Here is a 12193-nt window from a genome sequence, read left to right on the forward strand (position 1 = left end):
CCTTGCCACACAAACTACGTGGGTTCCCAATGTGACACATGCCCAAAGTGACGCATATATATACCCGCCGTGTACTACAAATACGTGCTGTTACATCCGCCTCGGGATGTGTGTCAGCGGTTGGCTATTGATCTTGTCCCGCCCCTATCTGCTCCTAAGACAAAGCATCACGGCATAGCAATCAGAGATGGTGCAACGTCTACACGCGAGCGGGAATTCATGAAACAAGGACCATTGGCAAAAGCTCGCTAACAGCGGTGTGATGACGGTTATGTAGAGCTTCGGCCTGCTATCTCTACCCGCCGGTGACTCAGTGGCTAATCATGTCGTTGCCAGCGAGTATTACAGAGCACAGAATCATGTCTTGTGATCAAACGTGATGAAACAAGACTCAGTCCATTCGGTTTTCCATTGATCTTTAGCCTCTGCTTTCTTAATCTCCCCAGGCTCGAGCCACCAAAATCTACCGCCTGATCCCGATGACTGTGATGGTAATCGCGCCTCTTTTTCCTCATGCTTTCACTTATAATATGCCTTCTCGTCCCTCTGCTATTCCTCAGATATCAGACCTTGCTCCGTGCCTCATGGATCAATCCAAGAAGCAACTCCTCAGCATGGCCAGTATGTCCGACTCCTCAAACATCAGCGTCGATTCTGCCTGCAGGAACACGGATATTGAGCGTGATGAGATTTTACCCACTGCTGATGCCTCCATCGTTCACGCGCCCCTTACCGACCGCCCTGTCAACGCTTCCAAGAAGTGCCGTAATGGTTTCGGAAAAGTCGCCCGCGGCCGCATTGATGAAACGCCCGAGCAAGTTGAAGCCCGGCTGGAGAAGATGCGCAGCGCCGTGAGGACGCTGCTCGAATGCTTGGGCGAGGACCCCGACCGTGAGGGCCTGTTGGCCACGCCGTCACGGTATGCGAATGCGCTGTTGTTCTTAACCAAGGGCTACCAGATCAACGTGGATGATGTTGTCAATAATGCACTCTTTGACGAGGAGCATCATGAAATGGTCATTGTCAAGGGCATTGAGTTCTCCAGCCTATGCGAGCACCATGTTCTGCCCTTTACGGGGAAAGTAAGTCTTTTTAAAATCCATATTTCCCTCAGCCTGAAGCTTAGGAAAACGCTCAGATTCACATCGGTTATATCCCGTCTGGGAAAGTCATTGGGCTCTCTAAACTCCCCCGCATAGCCGAGATGTTCTCGCGACGGCTGCAGATTCAGGAACGCCTCACTAAACAGGTCGCTGATGCTATCATGGAAACCATCGGCCCTCGGGGCGTCGCGGTTGTCATAGAGTCGTCCCACATGTGCATGGAGATGCGTGGCGTTGAAAAGACAGGCACCGCTACTATCACGAGCTGCGTCCTCGGCTGCTTCAAGGAGGAGGAGAAGACGCGTGACGAGTTCATGAGCCTTATTGGCGTAAATAAAACAGGAGTATAGCCATAAGCTGGAACTACTCGTTCCGCCCCCTATACAAAAGACAGGGCGCGGGTGTACAGTCGTATAGTTGGTTAGAAGAAGAATATGACGAATGAATATTCCAAAATCTTCTTTCTCGGTTAGATTTCTAGCCTACGCCATTTCTACCTGAGTCGTGTCCGAGTTGGAGGCTTTGGGCTTCTGTAGTCCAAGCAATGTGTCACGTGATCTCTAAGCATTGGATCTGGGGGCGCAACCAAAGCTAGAAGATACTCCATACGTTCCAATCGTGCCAGGCCCCACTATTTTTTGGGTCAAGCAAGGCTCTCACCACCAAAAGTGATTTTTTTTTTCGCGAAGCCAACTTTGCGAATACCACCAATCTGCTCGATACGCCGCCGAAACCACGATCACAATGGCTTCTACCCTTGAGGCCGAGGCGCCTCATAATAGCTTCGACGTATGTACCGCCACTACCCCGCAGAAGCCCAGAATTTGAGCCTCGAGGCTCCCTTGTCGTCACTCTACACAATTTGCGATTGGTCACCGCAGACAGAGCGTGCAGGCGCAATCGATGTACAGCCGTAAGACGAGTGGACTAGCTGACCCTGTCTTTCCAGACCATACTTGTACTCGACTTTGGCTCACAAACTAGCCATCTTATTCTGCGACGGATTCGGGCTCTCGGCGTCTTCGCTGAGCTACTTCCGTGTACCACCAAGGTCGCTGAGCTGCCATGGAAGCCCAAAGGAATTATCTTCTCTGGAGGTGTGAAATGTCTTGATGTATGGTTTGTGCTGAGGTCTGACTGAGCTACTAGGTCCTTCCTCTGTCTATGACGAGGGCTCACCCCGTACGGTTTCCGTTTCCCAAACGTCCTGTTACATGTACTCACATGTGTAGATGTTGATCCTGCTGTTTTTGAACTCGATGTACCCATTCTGTGAGTGTTTTCTACCCTTCTCTCAAGACTCTGAACCTAGACTAACACGGATGTACAGTGGTATTTGGTGCGGCTTGCTCCAACACCCATCGATACACGCTATGACACTGACATGAATGACCCCAGCTATGGTTGCCAGGAGATCGCTTGGCGAATCGACTCAAGTAATGTTGTTCGCGGAGAGGCACGAGGTTTGTGACGCTTGAAACACCATCTGAAATTACTTCTGACCCTTCCTCGTAGAGTATGGCCACGCGGACGTCACCATCACTAAAGTTAACAGTCATGCCGACCGGCTTTTCGCCGGGCTGGGAGACGGAATTTCTGTCTTCATGTCCCATTTTGACAAGCTAATTAACTTACCCAAGGTGAGTGAATTTTCATTCGAATTTTTGGGAAACTTACTAACTCTAGCAGGACTTTGTGGTCATTGCTGCCACCAAGAACTCAGAGTTCGCCGGCATCGCCCACGAGGAGAAGCCTATCTTTGGTTTGTCTTCCTTAGGCTACCTTTGTAGCTCAGCAAGGCAGGATGCTAACAGGGTGACTAGGTGTCCAATTTCACCCTGAGCTCGAACATGTTCGTCCCTCCAAGGCCTTACATTAGAACTCCCTCTGACATTCGGATCTAGACCCCCCGCGGAACCGATCTCCTGTTCAACTTCAGCGTCAACATCTGCGGAGCTCAAGCAAACTGGAAAATGGGCAACTTTGTTGAGCTCGAGATCGCTCGCATCCGGGACCTCGTTGGTCCCAAAGCTCTCGTCATTGGTGGCGTGAGTGGCGGTGTCGACAGCACTGTTGGAGCGACTTTGATGCGTGAAGCCATTGGGGACCGCTTCATCGCGATAGGTATCAACAACGGCTGTATGCGTCTCAACGAGTTCGAGGAGGTCAAGAAAAATCTCAGGGACCACCTCGGTATCAATCTCACCGTTGTCGATGCCGGCGAGCTGTTCTTGAGTCGTCTCGAGGGTGTTACCGATCCCGAAAAGAAGCGAAAGATAATTGGGTCGACATGTACGTACTCCGAGTTATCTTGGATGGGTTCGCAACAATGATACTGACTACACCAAAGTCATCGATGTGTTCGAGAAAGAGGCTATAAGGGTACGCGCCTTTCTCTGAAGGTGTGGAAGACTTACTAACATGGCCCACAAGATCGAAAAAGAAGCAGAAAACACACCAAATTCCGGGAAGGTCGAGTGGTTCTTGCAAGGGACACTATACCCTGATGTGTAAGTCGTTGAGCTTGTAATGTCGAGTCCAAGCTAATAGCATTTCAGTATCGAGTCGCTCTCGTGGAGAGGACCCTCAGCGACAATCAAGAGTAAGCCGATAAAGCTCGATGAAGTCGTGCAAGAACTGGACACCAGCTAACTAGAGATAGCTCATCATAATACTGGCGGGTTGCCTGAGGTAAGAAAAATCAACGTCTATGATCCACTTCCCTGTTACTTACCAGCATGTAGCGAATGATGAATGGCGTAAGTCGAACACCGCTTAGCCAAGTTTGATCACACTGACTAAGACGGTTTATTTAGCAAGGCTTACGTGTAAGTACACTTCTATCTTTTATCACGTAGTGAAATCTAACATGACTTCTATCACAGCTTATCGAGCCGCTCAGACTTTTATTTGTGAGTCTTATACTTGTCTTAAATACGCTCGGCCATGGAGCTAACAATACTGCACAGAAAGATGAAGTGAGGGTAAGTTAATAAAGGGGGGAATTCTTGACTTCACTTTTACTAAGCTTTGCAGGCAATTGGTCGGCAACTCGGCATACACGAGTCGCTGGTAAACAGGCACCCATTCCCCGGGTATGTTGATCACCCTCGAGCTTCTCATTCTCCTTGCCAGCTTTGAAGCGTCTGCTAACTAAATCGAATGCAGACCGGGAATTGCCATCAGGATTCTTGGCGACGTCACCAAGGAGCGAGTTGAGATCGCCCGCAAGGCTGACAATATCTTCATCAACATGATCAAGGAGGCTGGCCTTTACGACCAGGTAGGGCGCGTCACACAGGTCAAGATGAGTGCAAGCTAAACATTCTCTCCTAGATGTCCCAAGCCTTTGCTGGTCTTGATACTAGTCGTAGTGTTGGTGTTTTTGGTGATATGCGCGTTTGGGGTTACATTATAATCCTCCGCGCTGTTCGTACCAAAGACTTCATGAGCGCTGAGGTGTTCAACTTTGACAACTCCTTCCTCCAAGTAAATCACCCGGCCCTCATATTGTTCTTTCGCGTACTAATCCCTTACCTAGGAGGTCTCGCGTGCCATTTGCAATCAGGTAGATGGTGTGTCCCGTGTTGTCTATGATTTGTAAGGAACTGATGGCCCTTTTGAATCTCGAGCTTCGTGCTAATACAGTCGTACTAGAACTTCAAAGCCTCCTGGCACCATTGAGCTGGAATAGGCGGCATGATGGAATACTTGCCAGCGTGGGCTGGGAAGAAGAATAAAAAGTGAGTTCTATACCGTTTGCAGACTTTTCTAGATAAAGGCACATAGAATGAAAAGGGCGAATGGGCTCAGAATGAATTGCACCATGATGCTGGCCGTCTTTGGAGAGGACGCGCCGCGTGCAGTAAAGATATCAATTTGCGACAATGGACACACCCCTTCCAGAACCTTCGGTGTCTCTAGCTACAAGTTCTTGGTGCCCATTTAAGCTCGATCGTCCTTATCCCTGAACCATGGTCTGTCGCGCTCTTCTTGATCTTGAGTGCATCTGTCGCACTTCCCCCTTCCTCCTCGCAAGCGAGTTCAAGGCACGTCAAGGTCTCGGCAACGACGGCACTTGCTGTTTCAACGGCTCTCGTGCCATGGGAGTCGGCGTTCTAAGAGAGACGTGCCACAACGCCTACATGGTTTCTCCGTGGTATCTAGAGCATCGGCGTAAGAAGAGCTTGTACATTCAAATCCCTTGCTGGTACTACTTTCGCAGCCTTGTTTCTTGTGGTGGCCGAACCTCGTTCTTACAAAAGGGATGCCCGAGCTGATGTCAAGATCTATCAAAGTACGCCCATGCTATGTCATTCTCACATCGATGGCAGACCTTAAAGTCATTTAGTATGACGTGGTCCTCGTGGGAGAAGTTGGCATACTCATATCCAAGTATGTCGCAGCGGTCACAGCAGCCATTTGCTGATTTCTGGATGCACGGGACACGAGTTTTCTCACACTCGCTGCACTTTCCTTTACAAATGCGCAGATGATCCCTCATAGAGTTGTTCGCGCATGTCCTGCCACAACGATTGCAAGGTTGTGAAGCCGACTCGACGTCCTGACTGTGACCGAATCCAGAGCATTCTTCATTGCGCCGGATATAAGGCTCGCAACTTGTTGTACGTCCCACTGTAAAGGAATGTGGCGTCTGGGCAATGCGCAACTCCAAAATACGCTAAAAAGAAATCGTCGACCAACCTGAGATTGTCAAGATCAGTTTTAGGATACTCAACATATCCTTGGTCCAAATCCGCTGCCCAAGTAGAAATTGAAGGGCTATTGGTTGTACCCTAGGATGGGACATGGTGCGAACCAATCTCTTTCTTGATTCAACGGATGCGTTGGCCACTACCGACATGAACCACCCGCAGGATATCCGGGAGTCATGTTGGGAATCGAAAGAAAGCATGAACTGAGCTGTGCGTGTAATGACGCGATAGAGACGGTCCTTGTGGGCTTGGATGGCCTTCAAGACGCCGGCATTGTCCTTGGCTAGTTTGACGGGACTTGGTCAGCTTCCCAAACGGGCCAACATTAGGGCATAACAAATTTACCGCGTGTTTTAAATGTACCATGTCCGAATCCAGTCGTAATAGGATTACCCCCAAAACTGCGATCAGCAAAATACTTTGAACCAACAGGCAATATTTCCCTGTCTTTTTGTGCCGCCATAAGCCCTCACCTCAAGTACTCAGAACCGTGCCAACCAAATTACCGTCCACTATTCCCTTTATTTTAAGGCAGGCGCAGCCCATCGCCTCTGTAGACCAACTAGAACTCTTTGTGCCACTCGCCTTGCCGGCGTCTATAAGTTCTTGGATGTCTTTTGCGTTACATTACATGTCCGAAAATAGATACATGGTTTGGCCGTCCTTCAGGACATGGGGGCACATGGTTGGGTGTATTATCGACAGGACTCTGTCTGGTGGCGTAGCAAATTCGGGAGTGGGCATTTACAGATAGACTCGGGACATGACATGGCGATGATTGAGTTGCCAGCATACCAACTAGACGGACTCTGGTGCGTCATGCCTGTTCATTTGTAGTTTTCAAACCAACCTTGTAGTACAATTTGCTCAATAATCTTATAATAAGTCTAGTTTATAACCTTTAAATAAATAACCCCCTCTTAATACTACAGCTGGATGTCTTGGATACGACTTTAAATCCAGCTTCTTGAAGGAGATGCTCTAGACGGTAGGCAATGTACATGTCCATGAGGCAGCTATTTTAGTTCCAACGATTTTATTCCATCTGGATATCGCCAAGTGGCTTTAAACAGGTGACCAGGCTAAGAGCTCGGATTCAAACACTGGGGGAGAAAATTCTTTGCCGATAACCACGTCCTGCTGGGACATGTGCAAACCAGAAGCACAATTTCAGGATCCTTCAACTCGCAACTCCTTCGAGGAACGCTCTAGACATAGTCGAGCTCGAGCTTGCCCCTGGCGGTGAATATCACAACAGCAGTGAACGTTCCCTCATTAATGACACTAATAGTAGATGTAGCCATTTTAGTAGTTTTGGTTGTTTGGTATTTAGTTTGATATAAATACAAGAAATTGGATTGGTAATTGATGCTCGGAATTGGAGTATGGACGCAACGTGGTCGTAGAGTACGGACGCTGAGGATACTTATACAGCCCAGCCGGAGAGGAGGACAACATATGAGATGCAACAAGTTTTCTGAATCTGGTATGCATCAAGCCCCAGAAGCGTCCGACTGTGAGCCGTGCGCTAGTGGCAGCAATACAACATCGGGTCTCAAGACCTTTCCAACAAGGTAGCATCCAGGATGATGCACCAAGAGAGGCTACACCGCGGGAAGGAAGGCTCTTGCGGATTGACATTTTTCGAAACTCTTGCCTCAGGTAGCCACTGGCACACATTACCTGCAGCTGGACTGAAAAAGGAAGCATTTGCGCTGTAAAGGGCATGTACGTCACGCCACAGAGGAATCTCATCGCTACATATCCTTGCAGGTCAGGCTGGTCTCTTTTCTGATCTCGGGCAGCTAAGCCATGCATTTGTCACGTTACGAAACATGTTCTTATCTAAGCTACTTTATACAAAATCGTTATTACTCTTGTTCTTCCTGCTGCAGACAGAACCTGCCGCCATCTTTTATCCATGCAAGAAAACATGGTAGGCACATCTTGATACAATGTGTGACGTTGACTGAGACGCCGTTTTGGGTGTCACTGAGCCCACGTTTAGATGTGATACATGGAACGCGGGCAGATTCTTGGCTATCCGACTCCGGTAAGATGATTTGTTGTGATGCGGCAGTTGTACTCGTTGCCATGGACTGCGCCCGGTAATGGCTGGATGAGCTTCAACTCTACGAGACCAAAGACCAAAGAGCCATCTTTAGTAACTACTAGATGGGCAAAAGAGGCGTTGCTGGAGTGAAACATGCAGCTACATCAAGTGCAAAATAATGAGCGGAGAGACGTAGAAGGTTGAAGAGCAGAGTACAGACCGAGGTGACAACGGGGTATGCAGGTCTTGAACCAGCATGTTGGCAATATGTCTTCTCGGGTAGCAATCTTTGTGGCTGGTACGTCATGTATCATGGTGCTCACCGCTCAAAAGCTTCGTCGTTCCCTACGGAGTAGACAACATTGAAACGGAACAGACAAAAGTCCCCGCTGTTGACCGAGACTGGGCTGTTGCAACCCGATGCGGGTGATTTAGCGGAGGCGGGTCGAGCTATACTACAGCGTGTATATAATTCGTCATCGCTCTGCGGAATTGCTTCACCGATGTTGTCGTGGTCAGCTATCTGGCCACACTCGCTTGACGGCACGGTACCAGGGTTCTAGGATTGAGAAGACTGCGCAATGCTCGTCTCCGGGGCTGAAAATTCGGTGACGGAGTTTTGGAGGCTCAGCTAGGGTAGGGACTCGGGATAGGATCATCACTGCCTCTTCTGGGATCCGCGGGAGCGGTTGGCGAGCGCGTAGTTTCTCGATACTATCAACCCTTCAGGCTTGCCATGACTTTCTAGCCATGAAACCCATGCTGCATGAACCGCGGTAAACATGGCAAAGATACGATAATGCCGAGAAAACACGCACTCGTGTGTAATCTCGCCTGCCTGGACCAAAGCGATACAGGATGATACTTCCCAGTCAGCATGGCATGATACTTTACGAGGAAATGATTAGAGGCTCCAAGGCCATATCCCATCATTACACTGTGGTCTGTGACCGCAGGAATCAATTTAAGGCAGGCTGCGCACCAGGGTACTATCTCGGCTATCTTGAAATCGAACGGCAGACGACAAAAAAAAAACGAGCACTGTAAGAGACCACGCAAGGGAAAGTACCTCCAATTCAAGGCAACTCTGGGATTTCTTGCGTAGCGCAGTGAACACCGCCACCTAATACAGGCAGCTGCTCAATGAGAACGGGGTAGATTTTTCTTTCCTCGCCAAAAACGCGTTGCGTAACCCTGATAGCCGCGGCGTCATGTGCCGGGTCGCCAAACTGAGGTAGAATGATGCCTCCATTCACCAATAAATAATTGACATAGCTGCGCACAGCACGGTCATCGTCGATGCCCTTGACGCCCTTGATGCCCTTGGGAGGGGGCTCAAAGAGATCCTCGTCGGGCTCCTCCACCTCGATAATCTCAAACGGACGGCCCTTGGCGTCGGTAGCAGAGCCAAGGATACTACGGGCTTCCTCGTAGACGACTGTCCAGTCGGTCGGCTTGACCTCGTTGGCCCTGCTCAAGAGGATGACGCCCGGGCGGGCGAAGCGGGCAAGGGCGTCGATGTGGCAGTCAGTTGAGTCGAGCCCGTCTCTACCTGGTATCCAGATAATCTTTTCAACGCCAAGAGTGCGTATGAGCTCCTCCTCGATATCTTGACGACTCTTGCCGGGGTTTCTGTTATCATTCACAATCGAACTCTCTGTTAGTATCAGGGTCCCTTCGCCATCGGTCTCTAGGGCGCCGCCCTCTGTGACGATTGACGTCTCGATGCGTTCGATTCCCAGGTCCCGGAGGATTATGCGAGCCAGCTCGCGGGTAGTCGGCGTAGGGTATTTGCCGCCCCAGCCGTTGAAGTTGTAGTCGAGACCCGCGAGGGTGCCCTCTCCGGGATTCTCCTTGATAACAAAGACGGGCGCGATGTCCCTCATCCAGATGTCCATGCTATCGCCTTGAATGCGGTGCAGCCTGATTGAGAAGGGGGTCTCAATCTCGTTAAAGTACACCTCTGCCTCTTCGATGCGCTCGGCGCCCACCACGAGGGTGACGGGCTCGAAGTGGGCGACGGCCTGGGCAATATTGGACACTTCCCGTGTTGCTTGGGCCAGAAACTCGGGGTAGTCCTTGAGTATTCCCTCCAAGCCCGGCCAGCCGAGGATGATGCCGCTGTGAGGCGTCCACTCTGCACGACGGCGAAGGGTATAGCCGGACATGACTGGAAGCAAAGAGTGATGATGGTATTTGTGTAGGTAAAGCTTGGGAAAGATGAAGACTTGAGAGTAAAGACGTGCGGGTGGAAAATAGGTTGAAGTTCAAGTTTCGCTTCGTTTTGAGCGAGGAAACGAAGAGTATTTATACACGTTTGCTGCCGGCCTTTTACCTTTTAGTAACACCTCTCATAAAAAGCACACTTGCTTTTTGCATCATGCTTTTAAAGACGTCAGCCACGTTGGTGCTCTACCAAGAGCTACTGGGGCGCATGGACGGTCTAGCAGGTGCCGGCTGAGGAGTGACACGGAGCGTATGCGCAGAGTATTTAGTGTTGAGGGATTAAGCAGGTGTTGGGTCATTTTCGGTGACTTGTCCATAGAATACTACGTACAAGGTAGTATACAGCTCTTGTCTGAAGGTGGTGTAAATTCTCATTGGCAAACCAACTTCCCAAGACTTGCTTTGTTAATGCTGTCCCACATGCTTCGCAACTCGATCCATCTCCATGCATGGTGCTTGCAACGTACTCTGTACTAGGTATACAGCATACTTGTGTCCAGCTCACCTGTGACAGCCATGTCTCTGAGCAATCTGAGACAGGACCGTACAAGTCGTAGAACCACCTATTACTCCGTAAACATTGGATGATCTGGCCGTTTTGACACGTAGCCTGCAGAGGTGCAAACATGTTTTGCAGGTTACATGGCTGGTGTGCGAATCACCAGTCGCCATGGGCTCAGGTCGCTAGCTGGCCAAGGTCAAGACTCCGGTTCTTTCGGCAGGCCGAGTCATGGTATCGTGATGAATTGCTTGAGGGTTTCATTCTCGTCCAACCCCATTGCGACATCTAAGACACGAGTCGGGCCCCTGGCCGGAGTGGCAACACTGCTATTCATTGGATTGGACACGGCACGACTATCAAATGCTCAATGGAGCAATGGATGCTTGGAATCTGCAGGTCGACGCTTCAGAAGCAAGCGTTGTGCTCCCCCGAACAACGCATATATATGTATCGACAATACGCACCAAGCGGCTTAGTACCCAAGTAGTTTCCGACTCGGCTACAGTGCTCATCTGGATGGGAAGCCCAAGATGGAACTTGTCTACTTGTCTAGAAGTGAGCTTTAAGACGGTGAGGAAATCGTTTACTTCTGGGATTGACCTGCCATCACGCCCAAGGTTTCAAAACTGTGGCTGGCTGTGCTATCCGCTTTGGACGTGGATCTTCGACTTGCATGGCGCCATTGTCGAATTGTTTCGGTCGCACGGCCTTGAGCGGGAATACAAGGAATACAAGGTGCAAGGCTCCCGATTTGTCAAGTGGCTGCCGCTTTCATGTGAAACAGGTGATGCTCACACTTGCCTTCCCCTCTCTGGCTTGGAGTCGCCATGCCGCTGTACCAGCCGAGAATTCTGGCTATGATATTGCCACGGGGGGAATCAAGAATGAAGCGGATTATCGTCGTGAAAAGGAAAAAGAAGGACAGCCATGGGGCAGAGCCGATGAATTCGGTACACCAGCCTCAGCGGAAGCATTGACCCCTCAAGTAACTATCTCGGAAACTAGTGAGCGAGTTGAATTTCTCTTTACGATTCGAGGCGGCCCTCGTCCTGGAAAACAGCGGGTAGGGAGCAATGCCAGGGTGGCTCGCATATACTGCATATGTATATGTAGGTGCTGCACAAAGAACAAGAGGGGGCTGGTTCACACGTTGAGCTTGGGTGGTGTGGGAAAGATCCGTCTGCTTGGAGAGTCCCTGGTTGGCGTTTACAATAATACCACACCGTATGAAAAGGGCGGTTTGACTTTAGATGCCTGAATTATGAGACTTCCGACTACCGAAGCCCGGTTCCGGCTGGGGCGGGCTTTCCAAGTGCCATTCACGCATCGTTGTTGTCTTGTCGAGGCCAAGAGATGGTTCTTTGACTAAGATTGTTTATATTACGTTTAAGCTGACGAATTACGGGTCTTGTTTAGTCAATTCGCAAATGATGGCGGCAAATATCTGAAGAAATGTAAAACGTCATATTTACTAAATTGGATAAAAAGCATATCCGTGATACTAAGCATAAATAATTGGTCATGCTTGTCCGCACTTGGTTTTCGATAGTTAGTTGCCACGAGCAATTATGACTTGGACCATGAGGAATCCGCA

At 49.8% G+C, this 12193-nt stretch overlaps 3 protein-coding genes across 3 annotated transcripts; 2 read left to right on the top strand and 1 right to left on the bottom strand.

Annotated features, from left to right (window-relative positions):
• Nucleotides 1-530: 530 nt before the first annotated feature.
• MAA_06665 (uncharacterized protein) lies at nucleotides 531-1453 on the top strand (the record flags this gene model as incomplete). The annotated part of the gene is made up of 2 exons (XM_007824663.1): nucleotides 531-1082; nucleotides 1139-1453. The coding sequence occupies 2 exons, from the start codon at nucleotides 531-533 to the stop codon at nucleotides 1451-1453; spliced, it is 867 nt and encodes a 288-aa protein (XP_007822854.1).
• A 394-nt stretch (nucleotides 1454-1847) lies between these two features.
• Nucleotides 1848-4797, top strand: MAA_06666 (GMP synthase; the record flags this gene model as incomplete). The annotated part of the gene is made up of 19 exons (XM_007824664.2): nucleotides 1848-1892; nucleotides 2053-2200; nucleotides 2253-2285; nucleotides 2336-2375; nucleotides 2434-2442; nucleotides 2502-2566; nucleotides 2619-2743; nucleotides 2793-2865; nucleotides 2927-2955; nucleotides 3008-3395; nucleotides 3454-3485; nucleotides 3537-3613; nucleotides 3662-3705; nucleotides 3766-3843; nucleotides 4132-4198; nucleotides 4272-4386; nucleotides 4440-4592; nucleotides 4645-4703; nucleotides 4761-4797. 19 exons carry the CDS (start codon nucleotides 1848-1850, stop codon nucleotides 4795-4797), a joined length of 1617 nt encoding a protein of 538 aa, XP_007822855.2.
• A 4150-nt stretch (nucleotides 4798-8947) lies between these two features.
• MAA_06667 (porphyromonas-type peptidyl-arginine deiminase) lies at nucleotides 8948-10039 on the bottom strand (the record flags this gene model as incomplete). The annotated part of the gene is made up of 1 exon (XM_007824665.1): nucleotides 8948-10039. The coding sequence occupies one exon, from the start codon at nucleotides 10037-10039 to the stop codon at nucleotides 8948-8950; it is 1092 nt and encodes a 363-aa protein (XP_007822856.1).
• Nucleotides 10040-12193: the final 2154 nt, after the last annotated feature.

This window comes from Metarhizium robertsii (assembly GCF_000187425.2).
Source record: "Metarhizium robertsii ARSEF 23 chromosome Unknown MAA_Scf_11, whole genome shotgun sequence".
Classification (NCBI taxonomy): Eukaryota; Fungi; Ascomycota; class Sordariomycetes; order Hypocreales; family Clavicipitaceae; genus Metarhizium; species Metarhizium robertsii.